General features: G+C 33.5%; 1 protein-coding gene across 3 annotated transcripts in view; it reads right to left on the reverse strand.

Annotated features, from left to right (window-relative positions):
- LOC150101810 (SLIT-ROBO Rho GTPase-activating protein 1-like) overlaps positions 1–22,818 on the reverse strand; it is a 312,204-nt gene that overhangs the window by 69,653 nt on the left and 219,733 nt on the right. For all 3 annotated transcript variants that reach the window (XM_090400019.1, XM_090400021.1, XM_090400020.1), the window contains exons 3-6: positions 22,297–22,462; positions 13,948–14,010; positions 6,761–6,919; positions 4,529–4,657 (exon numbers count right to left, since the gene is read on the reverse strand). In XM_090400019.1, coding sequence (XP_090256145.1) covers positions 4,529–4,657; positions 6,761–6,919; positions 13,948–14,010; positions 22,297–22,462 — 517 coding nt within the window. The remainder of the gene's footprint in view (positions 1–4,528; positions 4,658–6,760; positions 6,920–13,947; positions 14,011–22,296; positions 22,463–22,818) is intronic.

The following is a 22,818-nucleotide window of genomic DNA, read 5'->3' on the forward strand; positions in this document are numbered from 1 at the left end:
AGTACTATTGTGGCTTCCTTAAATTCACACTTGCTCTTGTTATCATTCAGAGAGTGAGAAGTGTGATTGAAGTCTGATTAGCGGAATAATGAATTACTGATCATTTAAAACTGTATATTTAGAAATTTATGTACATTAATCATACAAATACAACATTTATTTTACAAATGATATTCTATCTTTTTCAATTTAGCTACTTGAATACAAATTCTACTCTATGGTTCTTCTTTATGAAACTGGTCAATAACATCATCATAAAAAGTTGTAACTTAATTTTCCAAAGCAACATGCACACTTGTAAAGGCTAGCTGAAGCTCACTGGCTAGAGCTACTTTGACTGCATATGGCCTTGTGTTTAAGACGACTTGAAGGGAGCGGAAATGGCTATGCACGCGCATGAAATCACATTGCCGCAGCGAGGACCTAGAAGCTCCTACAAACCAACAAGCCAAGGTAGCTTTGACTAGACGAGCAAGCATCGGCCTTCGATACACAACACAAAGCTCAATTATTGCCGTGCAAGCTTAAGACTTCTTCTGTCTACAAAATAAAAGCCTAAATGGAATGCTTATAAATGCATGCATTTATTAACAAATAAATATTACTTCTTTCTCAATTAATGAGCTTGTGCAGCAAGCATAGCAAGCATGGAGAATTTGCCCCTGTCTGCAAGGACTCCAATACAGTCATACCCTGACTTATGCGAATCCGGAGTTATGCGGTTTCTTATGTGTACCTATTCCTGTCCCACTTCACGCCTCAACACTAGTCGTATCTTTCCGGCAGCGGCTGCATTCGCCAGTGTCGCACATGCTGTGAACAAGCACTGATGTGTTTTCCGCAGTCTCCATTCATACACAATTTTTATAGTCTACAAACCTTGTGATTGTTTAATGTTATGTTTCTTAATAAAATTTTATCACATAAAAAATAATAATGTCATCCAAAAGAAGCAAGTCCGATTCTTCTACAGCTAGCAAGAAAAGAAAAACATTGACTTTGGAAGCAAAACTCGACATCATTAAGGATTTTGAAAGTAGAATGAAAATTTGTGAGCTAGCAAAGAAGTTCGATCTACAGGAATCCACAGTAAGAACAATCAGAAAAGAAAGGTTTACAGATTTTGGAGGACATAGATTCTAACGAGGAATGAATTGTGGCCACAAGGCAAGGAATAAAAAAATTATTAGCTTGCTATGAAGAAATTATGCATGACAAGAAAAAGACATTATGCCATCAGACAAATCTATTAGATTTTATGAAACCATCGACATCAGAATAACTTTCTTTTTTTTTATGTACGAAAAACTACAATTATGATTATATTTCTTAAAAAATATAGGTATTTTTGTGAACCTTTGGTCCCAATTGTATGTTTGTATATATAAGGTACATGCAAAATTATACCCCGAGTTACGCGAATTCGACTTACGTGCTTTTTTGTTTGTCCCGCCTACCGCGTAACTTTGGGGTATGACTGTACTGTGAGAACTTATATTTCAGCATTCTAAGGCACTCCTAACTACATCAATCTACCATACCTGGATCTTCCTCTGGTTTCCTTTTCCAAGCATCCTGACATCAAACACTTGCCATACTAATCATTCCTCTCCCATTCTGTTTCACTGACCATACCACTTGGGATTAGTTGCATGTTCCTGAATGCTAACAATGTCAAGTTCTTTCCTAATATAATTTTTAATATGATTCTGCATTGATGTCATCTGTTCATTCCCCTAATTTTTTGAAGAACTCTCTTACCTGAAGTCTCTAATATTTCAACAAATGTTTTGTTTCTAACCCAGCTCAAAGATGAATAAGTTAAAACAAGTTTGAACACTGTCTTGTATGCTAATTTCTTTCTCTCTCTCTCTCTCTCTTATTCCATATAAATTTTTTCAATTGACTCTCACAATACCAGTTACTTCCATATTTAACTTAATATGTTCACTAAAAATTCTGCTTAAATAGCTGAAATGATTTATATATTTGTTCTATAGGTTCTCCATTCAGAATGTAGTTGAAGTTTTCTTTGTTCTTTTCTATTTTCATACTCTTTTTATTGCAGATTTTCATGTCATTTGTTATTACAGCAGTAATTCAACTTAGTAAGGAATCCTTCAAACTTGTGCTGCATTTATTTAGGAGTTTTATTTATGTAGTATAGTCACTCAAAACTTTTATATGAAGGGAGGGGGGGGGGTTTGAAAAGTTCTGATAAACACCTAGAACAAAAATAATATTAAAGCAATTGACCACAATGAAAGATATAAGAACATAGGTTACCTTCATAACTCTGCTACTAGTATGTTCTTTCCTGTGGTTATATCAGTTACTTTAATATCATTCTTGTTCTAGATGTTTATCAGAACTGTTCAGACCCCCCCCCATACCTCCATATTTAATCATTTTAGATAGAATATCATCTACTCCATCTGCCTTTTCACATTTCTGGCTCCCCTTCCCCCTTTTTTTTTTATTTACCTCAAATACTGATATGTACTCCTGATTGCATTCCTCTTGACTATTTTCTACTACTGTTCTGTCACTTCTTGTTTTATTCAATAATCTCTCAAAATAATTACCCAAGACATCTACAGTATTTTTATCTTCAGTTTTCATGTCACATTTATCATCTCTCCTTTTATAGCACATTTTCCTCCATTTCTAAGCTTTTTCAATAGCTTACAGAACATTTTGCCTTCTTCATGTTTATCTTCTATATTCATATCAAAGTATTCCCATGACTTCTGTTTAGCTGCTTTAATACATTGCTTTGCTTTCTTACATTTTTCTCTATAATCTCAGAGCACATGCATACTTACCTTACTTGCTTGACTGGAACTTTTGATATGCTTTTCCATGACTGCCTCTACCTTTCCAAGTCTGCCATAGAGTCCTGAGTTTTCTCTTTGCAGAAAACTTCACCACGTGCCTCTTTGTCTGCCTGAATCAATCAATGGTTTCTGTATAATCTACCAATGAATCTCAAAAGACTGATTATTGTTTTCAAATGCCTACATTTTTTATTTTCCAATAATATTTGCATACTTTAAGTTACATTCACCTCTGAAAGCAGCTCATTCACCTATGAAAGTTGCTCAACTTTAATTCTTTTTAAAACTTTTTTTGCATGTTTTTATTTCAATATGATATTCATTTCTATCCTGCTCAGAACTAAATGGTGATCACTTCCTATTTTAAATCCTCTGTATTCTCTAATGTCCTGAACTAGTATGAAAATATTGCTATTCACAATAACACAGTGAATGAGACATTTCTTATTTCTTGTAAATTTGTGGACACCTTTATGTTGGAACATGGTGTTGATGATGGGTCTGTTTTCCGAACAGAAATTCAGCTGATACTTACTATTATTATTAACTTTGCTTTTTTTCTCCAAATTTTCCCAACACATTTTGACATGTCTGGTATTTATTTCTTATGCTAGAATGTAAATCTCTAATAAGGACCAATGTTTTCTTTTTCTTTATGTTTGCTGCCTTATCTAATACTTGAAAAATTTCTCCACTCTTCTTCCTTAGTAGAACCTTCTGTTTGACCATAAGGCACAAATAAGTCTCCTTGATCAATTCCTCATTTTGATTTTTGTCCACATCACAAACATGTTATTGCCTGCAATTCAAGAAGAACATCTTCAATATTTGGTATTGAAGACTGTAGCTACTGTTTCCCTGATCATTAATATATTAATATAAAATCCTGTAGTTATTGAGAAGAATCTGACTGTTTTTGTTTTCTTTGTTTCAGTAAATACCAATTATGTAGATATGATACTGCTCTAATTCTTTTGTCAGTTCTACTTATTTTCCATTAATACTTTTTTTTTATGTTTATGGCGCCTATCATAATTTCTGTTAAAACAGCAAGGACTTTGTTTAAAGGAAAGCCCCATCTAGCATGGCTTTTCATCTTGTTGTACTATCACTGTCATTTGGTTTAAGCCAATACAGAATACAGTTTGATTGACTAAACCCCAATTTGCTAGCCCATCCTCATTCACTCAGCATTCTTACAGCAAGAGAAAGTAAGGACCAGACATTAGGTAAGAAATCCTGGTTTGATATCATGCTATTCTTCAACAGTCTAACATTGTATTAATCAATTAAAAAATAAAATATTATTCTATAATAAGTTAAAACTTTCATTTGAGATAACAGAAGGATGTTATCTCATATAAAGCTCTGATTAAATTAATAATAATTAATAACTAATAAGTTCTGATTAAATGTATACTATAATCTCTTTTAAACATCTGTATAGAAGTCCAACTTGAGCTACGAATATTCTTTTAAACTGTTGGAGCAAGAGGATGATACAAATACAATATTGCATCATGCTGCATATGCATACACCTACTTGTTAATTTTTTTTTTTTAAAAAGTGGTCAATAATAAGAGAAATGGGGATAGAATGCTTAGTTTATGATGATAGTGCACAAACAAAAAGGTTTAGGAAACACTGACATAAAAAACATTAATTTGAGAAAAATGAAAAAAATTCTTACATCAATCAAATCTGATAAATCATCAACAAAATATTTGTGAACTGCTGCATTTGAAGCATCCATACACAAGAGGTAGTCATTACGTGCCTTTAAAGATTTAGTTCTTGCATCATTATATTTTGACATTCTCTGTAAAAAAATAAAATAAAATAATTATATAATTATCAACTAAATGCAATTATTATAACTATTGCCAAAAATAAATTTCAGCTTCATAATTCAAGTGGTCCAACAATCCTGTTAATAGAAAATCAATTCAATATAAGAACATATATGGCAATGCTTCCATAAATCACTAATACTGGCAGATCTGGGTCTGCTTGCATATATGCACAATGGCAGTGACAAAACAATTGCATCAGTGATATTATTGCAGCAACATTTGTATCTTGTAACAAATAAATATTTAGGTGAAAATAAAATGTGACTATACAGTGGTCTATAACATGTTCAAAAAACTAAAATAACACTTGAGAATCAGGAGTTTTTAAACCCCATTTATTCAGAAAAGTGACCTGTCCCATTATTTCCAGGATAAGACATGGGTAGCCAGACTGGCATATCTCAGCAACATCTTAGATAAACAAGTTGAATTTAAAACTTCAAGGTCCAGATACAACAATATTTAATACTTGGAACAAGATCAAATCATTCACAAAGAAACTCATTATTAAGCTAGAAAGCTTAATATGATTGCAGAAAGAAATAATGAAATGTTTCAGTCATACTCAGATTATATTATGGAAGCAGATGATTTCTATTCACAGATTTCAGTTTAGATATTATTGCAGCCCACTTGAAGATGTTGTTGTTGTTGTTGCTGTCATTTGAAAAGTATTATCCCGAATGTGAGGATCCCCAGAGGCAAAATATGTGGATTGTGAACCCCTTTATTGGTTCACAAAGGGATGTCTCTTTGTTGAACACAAAGAGACATCCCTTTCCAATGAAGAAACCCTTCAACTTATTGAATTAGTATCAGACAAAGGACTGGGAAGTACTTTTAATTCTATGAGTAATTCGAAATTCTGGATAAGAATGAAAAATGAATATCCAAATTTACATGATATAGCAATGAGATTTCTTCTTTGTTTTTCAACCACATATCTTTGTGAAACTGCATTTTCTGCCCATGACTGTGCTTAAAAAAACAGAGAAACCGCCTGCAACTTTCTGACTGTCTCCATTTGGCTATCATTTCAATTCATCCCAGAATTAATAAGCTATCGGAAAGCAGCAACAAAAGTCTCACTATCTTAACTAAAACCTTCAAAAACTCATTTGTAATAAAAGACATTAAGTTTAACTTTTTGAATAACTTATAATTGGGGTGTTAAAGTGCTGTATTTTTAAATTTAAAATATTAATTAGCATTGAAACTAGTCTTTAGAATTGAGAGATTCATACATTTTTATTTATTAAATTACATACTTTGCATATATAAATATTTGGTGTGTGTATGTGATAATAAGTGTTACGCCAACAAGTTGTTGCTTCTCCTGCTCAGCTAACTTCTATGGTGAGTTACAATGCATAAATATTTTTCTCACCACCATTTTTTTTCAAACCAACATCATTAAAATCAATTTTACATTAATCAGTATTATAACTTTTTGGTGATCAGAATGGGGTATGCCAATGAAAATCAGCACAAATTAATTTAATGATGTTGGCCTGAGGAAACTATAATATGCTACAAGATTTCATTAGCCCAGTGATTGATAACTAATTAAAATGTAATTTTATATTTGTCAACATGCCACCATACACATAAGTGTACTACTACTCTTTATGATAATGCCATAATTAATTATTAATACTTACGTTAGTTTAATGTATGAACTTTAAAAAAAATTGGAAAGGTATTTATGAGGAAATTTGTTGGAACCAGCCCCTCATCTTATAAAAAAAGAATTTACCAGGCTGTGGTCTCACAAAGGTTGAGAACCACTGCCTCAGAAGACCAAAATGTAACAATATTGGAGTTCTGACAAATAACAGACTAATGTGGAGAAAACCTGTTGATAGAAAATAAGTAATAATATGAACTTAATCACATAGTATTATTATCAGCATCTTGTACACAAATTTGATGATGAATGTGGTGATGAAATGAGAGATAGAAAGCATGAAACATAAACATAATGCACATAATAAAATTATGATAAAAATAATAAATAAATAATAATAATAATAAATAACTTTTTTGGAGCAGAATTAATTAAACTCTACCTTTTGTATTTCCTTTTCAACTACTCGGAACTTCTTTGATTTTTCTAATTTTTCCCGAGGAATGGATTGTTCCAACTTAGACCTTTGTGCTTCAACATATCTCAGTTTCCCTTCTGCTTGCCTTTCTTCTGTGTGATAAGTTTGATAAGTCTTCATTGTCTAAAATGGAAAATAATTAATTAATTAAATAAAATGCCCATAATACTTATTCTGCCAAGCACTTATTATGCATCTTTGTATATTCTCATAGACATAAACAGACCACTGACATCTGTATCAATCTGACATGCATACACAATGTGTGCATGTCAGATTTATAGCAGTTATGCTATAAATCTGACATGCAAAAAACAAAAAACATGGGAGTAAAGATTATGAAAACTGATCATCAGTGAGATTGTCAGAATGCAAGGTTGAAAGAGAGCTGACTATTTTCTGCAAGCATGACTTGAAAGGTGAAAGTATGATGATATGGAGGAGATATGAAAAAGTTATTGGAAGAAGCAAAAAAAAGTACAGAAGTAAAGATTGTGAGTCTTCATCCATGCTATGACAGAGATAAGTTCAGGGGGTGGGGTGGTTTGCACGACCTACAATTGATATGTAGGTCATGAAAAAGGAATTGCATGCTGTTTGTACTGAACACTTTGGAACTGAATTTGATGGGTAGAAAGGCTAATATCATGGACTGCATTCAGCTGCAAATGAATTGAATTAGGTGTCAAATCTCAAGAAAGCATTGTTACATGAGAATGGGGAAGCAAGAGCTATTTGAGGGGAAATAATGCAGTGAGAGAGAGAGCATACATGTGTGCAAGTCCCCATGAGATGAGCGGGTGTGAGAATGTAGAATCTAGTTTTTCAAGTGAAAAAATTGAATAGGGTAGTCAATACAAGGCATAAAGAAAGTTGTAGGCCTAAAAAGATGTTACAGTCTATGTATACTAATGCCAGAAGTACTGCAGATGAATTGCAGCCAAAAAAGAGTATGAGGCCACTGTGAAGACTGAAATGTGGAAGGCAGTGTATTTGAGGCAATCTGGTGTGAGACAGAGGATAAAATATACAGCTGGTTGCTGCTATAGGCCAAAGGATGCAAGAGAAAATGTGGATGACACACATCAGCAAATTAGCATGATGAGTGCAGGACTGAAAGGATCACATAGTAGGAAAGAAACAGAATTTATTCAATTACAAAGAAATAATTATTTGAAACAGCATGTAATGGAGGGAACTTGGTTTCAGAGTGCAAGATCTGGTGATAGCATTAATGGATCTGTCCAAACCAAGGTAGCCACACTGCCTCCAACTAGAGAGGGGATTATGAAGTCTTGACCTGGGAGGTTGCCAAATATGTGGAATTTTCAGTTCAGGTGTGTGTGTGTGTGTGTGTGTGTGTGTGTGTGTGTGTGTGTGTGTGTGTGTGTGTGTGTGTGTGTGTGTGTGTGTGTGTGAAAAGCTTAGGAAGCTACTCAAAGCACTGCTATGGCATAAGAAAGGATGTTAGCAGTGCCTGCGAGATAGTTAAGGGATGTTTCAGACTATATACCCAAGGGCAGGAGGATAAATCAGGTAGAAGTTAGAAAATGGATGATTAGTAATGTGAAACAGGAGCTGCACAAAAGAGTGGCCAGAATGGGAAAGAAGGCAAAATCAGATTACAAGAAGGAAATCAGCTGAGAAGGCCAGAGGAAATTATAAAGAGTTCTTTTGCTATGTGCCAAGTAAAGAAATACTGACTAAGAAAAGGCGATTGCGCAGTCTTTAGTTGGAAGGTTACTAAACATGGAATTTTCAGTCTGAAAGGATATGGAAGAATAACCTTAATTGGTGTTGATGGCAAGTAAGTGACAGAAGAAGACAAAATAATTGAATTACTGAGTGATCACTTTCAAGGGGTACCATACAGATGAAGATATTGCAGTGACAGATGTGACAGGAAGTGTTAAGAAACAAGAGTTGAATTGAAAGCACTTAAAATATTGCAGAATCTCAATACAAATATGGCAGTGGGATTGGAGAAATAGCTGCCTGTGTATTACAAGAAGGTGCAAAGGAATTAGCATTCCTCTGACTAAGCTATAACTTAGACTTTAGCTTAAGAATGCAGTCCTTTCACTCCAATCAATCAATCAATATCTTGGGAGTGGTGGTAAAGGTGCTAGAGGAAGTTGTTCAAAAATAAAAATCAGGAATGAGTGGATAATGATATGATACACTATGAAGGACAGCATGGCTTTGTGAAGGGCAGGTCATATCTTAGTAACTTACTTCTTTATAACAGTGACAGTTGAGTTGGATAAAGGGAATGGATACACAATAATACTGCTGGATTTTGCAAGCGTATTTGACAGAATACCACATGGAACTCCGTTACATAAATTGGAACAAATGGGAATGGATATGAGGATGGCTGATGGACATCTACCAAAGAATAGTATACGGAAGAGAAGAATCCTGGAGAAAACAGATGATGAGTGAAGTGGTTACAGGGCTCTGTGCTTTGACTTCTGCTATTAAATTTACTCAGTATTTCCCAATGAAGAGAAATAGAGTTGTTAACTCGTGATGCAAAATTGGAAAGTAATAGTTACTAGATAATGTAATAGGGTGGTGCTTCAGAATATGTTATGTTGAATTTGTGTTCTCTTAATCATTTTTAGAAGTATTTTCCTTTGAACCTCAACACTGCATGAAAATATAGCAATAGTCCTTAAGGAACCAAAGAATTCCAGACAACTCTGTAACTACTCTAAGCAATCCAAAAAAGTTCACTGCTATTTTTATACAGGCAATGAGCAAGTGCCCCCACACACACAATGCACCAGGATCCAACTAAATATCTCAGCATGCACATGACTAGTTATAGTACATTTCTTTATGAAAGATAATGAAAATATGATTTAATTGCTTACCTGCAAGTAAGTAACGTAATTTTCTTTTCATAAATTCCCAGATGTGGACAATAAAGTTTATCATCAAAACATAATTTTCAATTGCACTTTGCTTAGTATCACACATGATTTTATAGAACGGCATACCACTGGAAGTACCCTTCCCAGCAATTAACTAATATGACAGATGAGAAATGGAAAAATGTGGGCATGAAATGTGAACAATTAAAAACACTTAATGATTTTAATGTTAGTATCTCAGACTTTAGCAGAAGAGGAAGCAATGTGATGGAAATTAATGAATGCTCAGCCGAAAGATACAAGTAGCATGGCTGAGGATGAGAAAAGCAATGGATTTGACTTTAGACAGTGTGTGACTAGAGATGTAAGTTGTGAATTCTGGTAAAGTCAAGTGAAGACAGGATTCTTGGCTTGGAGAGAGGGATACTAGGAGAGGAAGTGAAATGCATGAAGACTAATGCGAGATTACAAGACTTGAGATATGATAACCACTACCCCATGGAACATCAGGTTCCGTGGTGTACTAGTTATTACGTTTGCTTTACATGCAAAAGGTTCCCAGTTCGATCCCAGGCGGAACCAGTTTTTTTAACTGGCCTGGTTGGCCAAGCGGTTAGTTTGGCCAACCAGGCATAGGTTGCAGAGTCGTTAGCGTATCTGCTCTACAGCCAAAAGGCTGCCGGTTCGAATCCCGCTGTGGGCATGGATATTTGTGATTGTCTATGAAAATATAGTGGTGGTGGTTGATGGTAGAGGACATTGGTATCGATAGTGAAGGTAGTTGCAGTTAGTGGAGACAGAGTTGTAGAATAGGTGCCTTCCCTCGATGAGTTTTTGGACTCCCTGGAGGTGTCACGTAATAATAATATGACAATAAAACGAAGAAGGTAAGAGAATAGGAATAGGAAGAATGGAAATTGGGAAAGAAAGGAAAGTTAGGAGTAATGGACAGAAAAATGAAAGGAAGGCCAGAAAGTATGAGAATAAGGAAAGAGAGTGAAGAATGCTAGTAAAAGAGAAATTAATGGAGCTGTGAGGAGTGTCTTGTGTTGAGAGCAGTGCTAGAAGAGAGCATGCATACCTGGAGGAACAAGAGAATGTAACTATAGCAAACAAAATGGGATGAGAATGTAGAATGAGATGATAGTCAGTTAAGAATTATCAGCATGTTAGCATAAGAATATTTTAATATTTGCCAAATGTTTCGGTCTGAAATTAACAGACTATCATCAGTGGCTTGATAGGAACAGTTTTTACAAGGTGGAATACAAACAATTGATCATTCAAAAGTAGAACGAGGCACATGATGTTACATTGCTAAGTACTAAAGAGAGGTAAATTTCATTAGAGTGATGAATAAATTATAGATATCAATTCACAATTTCACACAATAATCTTAATTTATAAATTCAATTAAAGATAACATTAGACTAATGTAAGAATTAGAAGGTCTCAATTGAAAAAAAAAAAAAAAAAAATTAAATTTAGAGTGTTATCCGGATTAAACTTTCCCATATTTTTGACAAGGATAGACAATCAGGCATAGGTTGCAGAGTCGTTAGCGTATCCGCTCTTCGAGTTAGGGCATTGAAGTAAGGCCGCAGACTTTCTTTGAATAGGCATTTGAATTTATAGCGACATTTGTGTGTATTGAGACTTTCTAATTCTTACATTAGTCTAATGTTATCTTTAATTGAATTTATAAATTAAGATTAGTGTATGAAATTGTGAATTGATACCTATAATTTATTCATCACTCTGATGAAATTTACCTCTCTTTAGTGCTTAGCAATGTAACATCATGCGGCTTGTTCTACTGTTGAATGATCAATTGTTTGTATGCCACCTTGTAAAAACTGTTCCTATCAAGCCACTGATGATAGTCTGTTGATTTCAGACTGAAATATCTGGCAAATATTAAAATATTCTTGTGTTAACGTGTTGATAATTCTTAATTTCATGACACAAGTGTCTCTCAAGAATAGAATAATAGTCAGTTGTTACAAATAACTGAGAGACAGTGTGATACATTGCACAGAGAATGCACAGCAAAAAAATGTGAAAGGGAAGATAGTGAGTATATTATTGCCCAGATATGATAATGCAGAGTTAAAGAGAAGATCAGCAATAATGAATGACATGGCAGTGAGAATGTGTGTCAAAAGTGAGCTCAAGATATCAATGCTTGGTGTTTATTGGATGACAGAAGACAGCTGAATGCAAGAATGAGAGACTTTCCTGGCTAGCCAAGTGGTTAATGTATCTTCTCTCCAACCAACAGGCTGCAGGATGCTGGTGATTGTCTTTAGATGAGAGATGAATTTCATAATATGGTGAAGACACCATCCTACTTATTGGAAGCCTGAAGTGGTTTGGAAAAAAAATTCCATATTATCTCTAGAGCCAGACTTTCTTTGAATAGGCATTTGAATTTATAGCGACATTTGTGTGTATTGAGACTTTCTAATTCTTACATTAGTCTAATGTTATCTTTAATTGAATTTATAAATTAAGATTAGTGTATGAAATTGTGAATTGATACCTATAATTTATTCATCACTCTGATGAAATTTACCTCTCTTTAGTGCTTAGCAATGTAACATCATGCGGCTTGTTCTACTGTTGAATGATCAATTGTTTGTATGCCACCTTGTAAAAACTGTTCCTATCAAGCCACTGATGATAGTCTGTTGATTTCAGACTGAAATATCTGGCAAATATTAAAATATTCTTGTGTTAACGTGTTGATAATTCTTAATTTCATGACACAAGTGTCTCTCAAGAATAGAATAATAGTCAGTTGTTACAAATAACTGAGAGACAGTGTGATACATTGCACAGAGAATGCACAGCAAAAAAATGTGAAAGGGAAGATAGTGAGTATATTATTGCCCAGATATGATAATGCAGAGTTAAAGAGAAGATCAGCAATAATGAATGACATGGCAGTGAGAATGTGTGTCAAAAGTGAGCTCAAGATATCAATGCTTGGTGTTTATTGGATGACAGAAGACAGCTGAATGCAAGAATGAGAGACTTTCCTGGCTAGCCAAGTGGTTAATGTATCTTCTCTCCAACCAACAGGCTGCAGGATGCTGGTGATTGTCTTTAGATGAGAGATGAATTTCATAATATGGTGAAGACACCATCCTACTTATTGGAAGCCTGAAGTGGTTTGGAAAAAAAATTCCATATTATCTCTAGAGCAGGGTTTCTGGACTAAAAATAAAATAAAATAAAATAACATTAGAAAAAAATATATAAATTTAATAAAAATCAGAAATAAATCTTAGCCCACCCATAGTACAAACGTACTATAGGCTTACAAAACTTTTCATAGGTAAGAACCACATTAAAAAGCATTTACATCTGAACATGGAAGGAGATGCAGACATATGGGGAGACTTTATTCTCTTTGCTTCTCTATTCTCTAGATGGCCTTGTGTAGGGATAGTGGCTTGGTAGATCAGAAAATGTATGGTGTACCATGGAGCTGAGCAGAGTAATAATAAGAATGGGAATAGTGATAATGCACTGGTGTTTATACAAATGCCAGAAGAATCAGAAATGAAGGAACGAGTTTGTGATGTCAGCAGCCTAAACCTGTCCAAAGATTACTGGAGTCAGTGAAATGTGATTAACAAAAAATTATGTCTCGATAGGAACAGAACTAGAGGGATTCAGAATATTTTGGCAGGAATGGGGGCAAATGAAGTAGTAGATGATGAGTTGAGTCCTCTCATTGTAGAAAATCCAGAAGAAAATGGCACTGATGGTTTTCAGAGTGTAAAGTGTGAGATAGAAGTGGACAGGATAGAATAATTAGTGGGATGCTGCTATAAGTCATAAAATAGAGAGAATGATAAACAGGAAGTTTCAGAAAGATTAGTTTGGTAAGTACAAAGCAAGTGTATCATTATGAGAGATTTTAACTATAGCAATACAACTGGACAGAGGAAACTGTATACAGTAAAAAGAGAATTGAATTTCTGGAATTCTGTTCTCTAGGCAAATGCTTTATGCAAGATGTGGTAAAGGAAGCATGCAGATCAAGAGTTTGGATTAAGTCCTAGCATCAGAAGATCTGACTGAGTAACTGAGATGCCATCATTGCCTTCAGTTGTCACTAGTCTTCTCTTACTCCCTTGATGAGTCACTATACTCTCTGGAGGAGCCTGCATAATAATAATGTATATCTGAAAGACATCATGGTCTATACTTATATAAAAATATAGAGCAAGGTGTCCTTCCATACTGAAAATGTGTACTTACTGTATGAAGCTCATGTAGCACTTTTAATAACTCTTCATGACTTTCCATTCCAATCTCTCGACACTGAAACAAAAGAACAAAGCACAATGAGTGAAATAAACTAAAAGATAACAAAAGGATTATTTTATGTAGTATGTGACATATTACAATAATAATGTAAACTTTTCATGTTGTACTACAATAATATCATGTGTATCCCTTGAGGGTACAACATGCTACAGTAATACTGTCTACATATATATATATACATCACAACATGCTACAATAATAATGTAAGCTTTTCTCATAGTACTATCACAGTATCCTTTAGCCCCCATGATGTGATATGTCCAAATGTTAATGGAAATTAAGCATAGTTGAACTTTGTTGTAATGAGAACAGAAATAACAAGCTCATGGCTATAATGAGCAACAGGCCATAATGATTTTAATTTATGCATATTTCCATACAATTGCTCATTTTATTAATGAGTATACTACACGGATATAACGCACAAATTTTGATTACTATGCAGTTCTCGGAATAGACAAAAATGAAAGGTGTGACATATCTTTTATGCATCGGATTACAGCCAGTTTATAACCTAATCTTGTCCTTAGGGACCAATCCTTCCATCAATTTATCCAAACACTGCCACAACTGTAAAATCAGTTAAAAACAAACCCTTCCATCAGAAATATGTCAAAATTTTTTGCGAGTTAGAATGTGGTGTGAAAATGCTGAAGTATGCAAAAAGTTTTCTTTGGTCTCTTCAATAGTATTAACATTGTGGAAGAATAAAGATATTTAGATATAAGCACTGAAACACAACATAACTTAAAGAAAAAAATTTTTAAAAAGTGCAAGCTTATAAATGTCGATGAGGCATTGCTTCAATGGTTCACTACACAAAGAAGTTCTGGATTCTCAATAGATGGTCTCCGATCTTGAAGCCTCGAGCAGAAAAATTTGCTAAACAATTTGGATGCAATGATTTTGTATACGTAACGATGGTTGGATGGATCAATTTAAAAACCGGCATAATGATATTATATTAGTTTTTAAAAAAGATTAATTGAGATTGTGTTTATTATTCTTTTAAGGAAAAATAAACTGTGCTTTAAAATTATGGACAAATAAATTGTGTTCAATATTAAGTATATTGTAATTTATAAAAGCTTAGTCATACAAATAATATCTAGGTATGTAATTACATTATTTTTTCTCTCTAATGCTTGTTTTGTTTATCTGAATATATTTTGTAACAAGTTCTTGGGAATTAAAAAATGGGGGGGGGGGGGGATTTAACCTTTCACTGATATAGTGAGTATGGTTATAATGAGGAAATTTTGTTGCCCCCCCACTGGTGATTGTTAACATCCAACCCTTGAATTTCTCATGCTATGGCATTGCTCCAGGCAATCTCCTGAGTTTGTCATACTTACCAGTTCTATAATTCCACATATATTCCCCTCAAAATGAAAATTCCATACATTTAGTCACTCCCAGACCACAATCTTGACTCCCTGGTATATTCCATAGCATGCTACCTCAGGGAATTATTTCTTAGTAACTGCATATATTCCATTTCCTTCCTCCTATGTGTCCTTTTCTCCTTCCAATCTTTTCTCCATCCCATATTTAAACCCTCTATAATAATTACTCACGCTCCACTGATTGAGCTATAATGCCAATTCATACCATCCACATCATCCTTCATATCCTGGTCTGTAGTACCAATCCACTGTATATTTTGTCCTGTTGGCCTCTATTTCACACCATACTGGCCTCAAATGCACTATTTTCACTGGCCTCCAGTTGAACTCCTACTCTCTTTAGTGGCAGCTCATCAGCTATCATTAATATCCATTCCCCCATTCTTTTCTCTCTATCCTCCTTGAAAATACTATACTCTTCATGTTCTATTCCACTAACTATATCATCTTCTGTCAGCTATGTCTCACTAATGCCAATAACCTTTGGCTAAAAAGAACTAACCAATACCAAAACCTTTTCTCCCTTATTTGGAATGCTTCTGGCATTGGTGTACATAGAACACAATAGTGCCCTAGGCCCAGAGTAATCTTTATTCCTCATACTAACTATTCCATTTGAGTTTGTTACCAACAGTACTAATTTCAGCATTTTTTGCTGCGCATTGTCTCACTGGTACCTGTGGACTCACTCAACAGCTCCTCCCCCACCCCCAATAGTTTCAGTTTCTCTGATTTTGCACATCCAATCTCACATCATTCAATGACACTTTTTCTAGACTCTGAACACCAAATCCATTCAAATGAAAACTATCCACCTTGTATAAGTCCTTTCATCTATGAAACTCCTTTCACATATCCATAAACTGCACATCATTTCACTTGCATAATTCAGAGTTCATTTGAACTCTGAATTATGAACTCTTCAAATGAACTCTGTTATGCCATAGAAACAGATTCACTATTTTAACTCTCACTCTTATCTTGGGCTATTTTTGGTAACTCTTTCATGTCCTCCCTCATACGATATTTGTCTCCTTTCAAATTATTTATTCCAGCCAAAATATCAACTGTTTCACTTTACCCTTCTACATTCTAATAGCTTCACTAACATAGTTAATTTTGGCACCAGATAAGCATTATTTTGTCACTCTCTCTCTCTCTCATCAAGCACACCTCTTATAATGGGTCACCATGCAATCCATAGGTTCCTTAGTCAAAATTTTCCTTTTCTCTTCTTGCAACTTTTTCATTCTGTTCTCAGCTGAATATATCAGTTTTACTTTATAATTTCTATCACAGACAAAATGTATATAGTAATTTTTCTTATCTAATCTTTTAATTCTTTCATGGATAACAGATACTCATTTTCAAGCTTGTGTACATGTAACATTATGTTACATTATCTTTTTTTTTTTTATGTATGTATGGCTCTTACTGATGAAAGGTTATTATAAACCTATAGTACATTTTACCTTTGGTGGGATAAATTTTTTTACCATTTTTATCAATTTTATATATATATATATTTTTTAAAAAAGATTAAATGACTGAAAGCTGAGAGATAAAAAAGTAAAAAGATTCTCTCTGTTTTCAGTCATTTAATCTTTTTAAAAAATATGTTTCTCAGCCGAGTAATTCAAATTATGCCATATATATATGTGTGTGTGTGTGTGTGTGTGTGTGTGTGTGTGTGTGTGTGTGTGTGTGTGTGTGTGTGTGTGTGTGTGTGTGTGTGTTTGTAATTTTTTTAAATTTATTTTTACAGAGTCCAGAAACATTCCTCTAGAGACTAAACATGGAACTTTTTCAAGCCACTTCAGGCCTCCAATAAGCTGGCCAGTGGTCTCACACTAGGTGATGAAATTCATCTCCTACCTAAAATAATCTACGGTAATCTTTCAGTTCTCCTACCACAGCAAGAGTATAATCTACTACTTAGATACTTGAAGATACAATTATATGGTGAGTACCAGCAGTCATTTGATACACTGATCCACTCAGGGATCATTAACTGAAGGTTGGACACTGAAAGATCGCTGCATTATATTAGGTAAAGAATTAGCATAGCAATTTGAATCAGTTTAAAAAAATCAAGTTTAAGGTGATAACATCTATTTTTCTAAATAATAACAGAAGGATTTAAATTATATGTTTGTTTTTCATATAACTACTTTCCAAATACAAGAGATTAACATGGAATCAGCTTTATTGTGATTTATTTGATAGATGTCAAAAAATCTGCAAAAGATTCTTTCAATAATCTTGCAGATTTAAAAGAATTATGATGAAGTGTCATGTGCTGCCATTTAATATGATGATCTATATTAATGCCGTGGACACTTAATCTGAACATACCAAAATATTGATGGAAACAGATGCGATTCATATGTTCATTATGTTTAACTTTACAGGGAACAGATTCTTTGAAACATGAAAGAAAGAGGTAGAAAAATTAAATTTTTTTTAAAACTATAACTTTTCAGAAATATTTTTAACATACAGAATAATTATCTTATTTGAATTCATCAGATGGCTCTTAGGTAGACAGCTAATTATTAATTAATTCTTTTAATTTCTTAAAATGTCTTTATCTGTTAAACCGTCAACAGATTAATTGCAGCAGATATATAAATATGAAGGCTGAAAATAGATAAGAGTGTAACTGACAGACAGACATTAAAGTAGTATATGGTGGATGTGCAGATAAGATTTCTTGCTTGGAGAGCATGGTGAAATGAATGAACTGGATTGCCAGAGGTAGCTGTGAGTGCTTCAATGATGAATGTGTTTATGGAGGTATAGTGGAATCAAGGCAACCAACGTGTCATGTGCTGCCATTTAATATGATGATCTATATTAATGCCGTGGACACTTAATCTGAACATACCAAAATATTGATGGAAACAGATGCGATTCATATGTTCATTATGTTTAACTTTACAGGGAACAGATTCTTTGAAACATGAAAGAAAGAGGTAGAAAAATTGAATTTTTTTTAAAACTATAACTTTTCAGAAATATTTTTAACATACAGAATAATTATCTTATTTGAATTCATCAGATGGCTCTTAGGTAGACAGCTAATTATTAATTAATTCTTTTAATTTCTTAAAATGTCTTTATCTGTTAAACCGTCAACAGATTAATTGCAGCAGATATATAAATATGAAGGCTGAAAATAGATAAGAGTGTAACTGACAGACAGACATTAAAGTAGTATATGGTGGATGTGCAGATAAGATTTCTTGCTTCAATGATGAATGTGTTTATGGAGGTATAGTGGAATCAAGGCAACCAACAGGAGCCTCAGGGCTCTGCACTGGGAGGGGGGTATTCAGTTGTTTGTTGATAATGCAAAACTGGGGAGGACATTAGTTGAAAAGGTGATGTAGAATTGGCATTGTGGGCAAAAAATAATGGTTGTCAATTTAATGTTGCAAAATGTAAGGTTATGCACTTTATTATTATTATCACTACTATGTGGCACCTCCAAGGAGTCCAAGAACTCACTGCGGGAGGGCACTCCGCTATACACGTCACACTGTTTCCCCTGATACTTAATTCTTCCACTACACAGCTACAATCAATGTCATCTACTGCCCATCACCAACAACAGTATTTTTTGTCTGTAAATGGTATGTGTTCTGATGATTGATTTGCCTATAGGTGGGATGAAAAATCCAAAATTTCCAGGAGGAAAAAACCCTGCTACCTCCATATGAGATCAGCTAACTTGCCTTCATTTGAAAACCCATATAGAGATTCCTCTTGTTATGATGAGAATTTCCAATTGAAGGTGCAATGTACCTGTACCATCATTCTTTCAAATGCGCTACAGAGCTGATAACACTTCAGATTGATTGTATCATATTAATGATACTGGATTTCAGAAAATTGATGAGGATAGGGATTTGGGGGGAGGGGGTATGGAATGCTTCGTATGAGAATAGATTAAAGGTGTGTGGGTTGCATAGTGACAGACAGGCAGAGAAGAGGGGACATAACAGAAACTTATGAATTACTAAGGGATTCTATAAGATCAACACAAAAGAAATTTTGCAATACACAAAAAAGAGAGAGAGAACAAGGGGGCCCTGGAAGTTGTGTAAGAATCTGATTAGTTTTTTAGTAAGGATGTGCAGACAAGATTTCCTGCTTGGAGAGAATCAGTGAAATGAATGAACTGGATTGCCAGAGGTAGCTGTGAGTGCTTCAATGATGAATACTTATCATATGGAGATATGATAAATATTGTGTTAACAATGAAAGCTTTCATGCAGAGAGAGAGAGAAAATGAATTGAATTTTAATGAAAGCCAGATCACCTTTATTTACTTTTACCTTGAAATCTTGTGAACATTAAGTCCTCAAGAAGCAGAGGAGGCAGAGATATGACATGAAGTTCTGAGGAAACAATGCAAAGGTGGTGAAGACTACCCAGTGGATTCCTATGAGCTTTGATCACCATGCAACATTGTGCACAGATTTGGTTGCCTCATTTTGTTGTAGTAATGTGGGAGTTTCCTAGGATAGATAGAGAGAGGGAGTATAACCTGCCAAGCCTGGTAAATAAGAAATAAAAGGGGATATGACTGAGACATCAGTTATTGAAAGGAGCTTACAAGAGAGATGTTAGGGATTTTTAAAAAGGTGGTGGAGTAAGACTAAGAGGCCATCCTTAAACTCTGCATAAACTTGATAAACAGTACTGTGAAAAGCAAATTTTGCAGAGTGGTGTATGGTTGGAATTCATTATCAGAAAGTATTGAGAGGAAATCTGTGAGTGAACTTTTTTTGCAGTAGGCATTATTAGCATTTACAATAAGCCATTTGATTCCATTAAGGTATGTTGTAATTAATAACAACAATCCCCTTCCCTATAGTCCCTAGTTTATCATGTAATATAACATATACTGAAAGGTTTAGATAAACCATAGTATTTAAAAAAAATTCCAACAAACCAATGTCACTAAGACTATTTGGCATTATGAGTATGTATAAGTCAGAGCACAATAAAACTGCACAACATTACATAATGAATTTATGCTACTAACATGATTATAATGAGATAAAAAGACGGTCAAGGTTGAGGAGAGCATAAGTCCAAGTATAAACAAGATTACTGCATTCAAAAGATAAAATTACATACTTAATAGATGACATCAACCAACAAGCTACAAAGGAAGACGTAGGTAATTACTATAAACACTAATGGACTCCTCAAGGATAGCTGAAAGGAGTCTAAGTGGTGTGTAGTCAACCAGAGACATGAGAGAATAGAAAGGAAATAGATTTAAGAAAGAAATTAACAGGTTTAAATTACAGTATTTAATAATGTATATACAGTATTCAATTTATACATTTCCTTGCCCTTTAACAATAAGATTTTTAATAAAGTATTGAAAATCTTATTTTTAATACAGTATACTTTAAACAAATATTTAAAAAAAAAAAAAAATTCAAAATGAATTTATAACATTAAAGGTTTAAATTACTAGCCAAAAATTATAAGTTTTGATTAAATATTTCTAAAATAAGAAATCTCTCAGTCATACTGGAACTGTAAAGAATACAGCCATATTAATTTTAAAACCAAATAAAATTTCAGGATGATATGACATATCCAAATATGAGAATCTTGATTTTAGTACAACAAAATCTCAACAATTATATATCAGATCTTATTAAATATTTTCACATGATCATCAAACTGACAGCCCAACAAATATTTCTGAGTCAGCAGTCTATAATAAATACAACTGATTGTTAAGTTTAAGAATTAACAAATCAATTGATATTTTTAACTTTTTTAAAACAAACTTTTTTCACATAATTTCCTTTCAAACATTTGCAGGAATATTAAAATCACAACAATATATGTTAAAATTACAATATATAATAATAATAATTCCATTTTAATTACATATTATTATTATTATTGCTGTTTTTGCTCATTTCTGAATATGTATATACTGTTTAATGCTAAATAAAGTTGCAATTAATTCCTGGAATGAAAACTGAACCTGAAAGCAAGATATGAATTAACAAAACCACATTGCAATTTTTATTATTGCACAATACTTTGGTTACCAGAGGGCTGCATTTTCTATTTGCTGTTCACAAGTAGCTATGTTTGGTGCAAATCGATTATAATATTTGCTACATGTAATTTTACACACAACTGACTTGCTTAAAACAATTTTTACTGTCAACATGTTGTTGCAAATTAAGAATGGACTTTAATATAGAACTGAATTTAATACATATTTTATTAAATTTCATTAACTTTAACAAAAATTTAACACAAAACAAATAGGTGCCACTATAATTTTTTTTTTAATTGCCATAAAAAAAAAAGTAGTAATGATTGTGGGTGACCAATATCAATATCACTTCTCTGGTCACTTACGCTGAACTGAGAGTAGGATAACTGGCCCAGCCAGCAAATCAAAAGCCAGATAACAGATAACTCTTTGTATTGAGAAACAGAAAAATAGCAACCACAAAAAAACTTACTGTCAAAATTAAAATTCTAATGCATAATTCTGCTTTTTGATAGATACTTGCTATCAGAATTTTGATAACAGTTTGTAAATTGCAAAATATTCTTAAGGGATGTTCAAATTTTCATTTCATAACCTATTACCCTTAAATTTCATAATTATTAAATAACATGAAATAATATTATATTGGAAATATAGAACTGAAATACAGAAAGAGCTTTCTGAAACCCAAAAATTATTATATAATACATGAATTATAAATGAAATTCTATATTCCTTAAATTCATTTGCACTTCAAAAGATTAAGTGGGATAATTATTATTCACCAGAAAGAAATGAAAGAATTAAGAATTAAGTGAGAAAATAACTCACCCGCCTATATATCCTTTGAACATCTTCCATAATATGAGTAAAGCGGTTAATAAGATGACTAGCATATATCTCACTAAGAACAGCATGATCGTGGCTCTGACGACGGGTTGTACTGATTAAATGCTGCCAACAGTTATAGGATGAAAACAAGGGCCACTGCTCTCGCCTAAAAAATTATAATATCAATTAGCTTAAAAAAAGAGATGCTATTTCTTATATACATCCTTACAAAACTAATATTCTTGTTCAAATTTCTCACTAACTTAAATCTAAACATCATTTAACAAACCATGTAGTGCTCAAATGATTCAAGCTTCAAGGCCAGTGTCTCAAACATTAAATCATTGCTATTCTCCAGCAGGAGGACATCTAAATACATTTCAATGCTACAAAGTACAGCCTTATCTTATGTCTAATAAAATTTGCTTCCCATTACCTTAGATAATAAGCAGATGTCCAGTAAAAAATCAGGTAGAGACACAAACAATATCACTGTCTCCTGAGTATAATCTTCTGTTGACA

This window comes from Typopeltis vanoorti, chromosome 11, assembly GCF_054136105.1.
Source record: "Typopeltis vanoorti isolate ZY-2024b chromosome 11, IOZ_Tvanoo_1.0, whole genome shotgun sequence".
Lineage (NCBI taxonomy): Eukaryota > Metazoa > Arthropoda > Arachnida > Uropygi > Thelyphonidae > Typopeltis > Typopeltis vanoorti.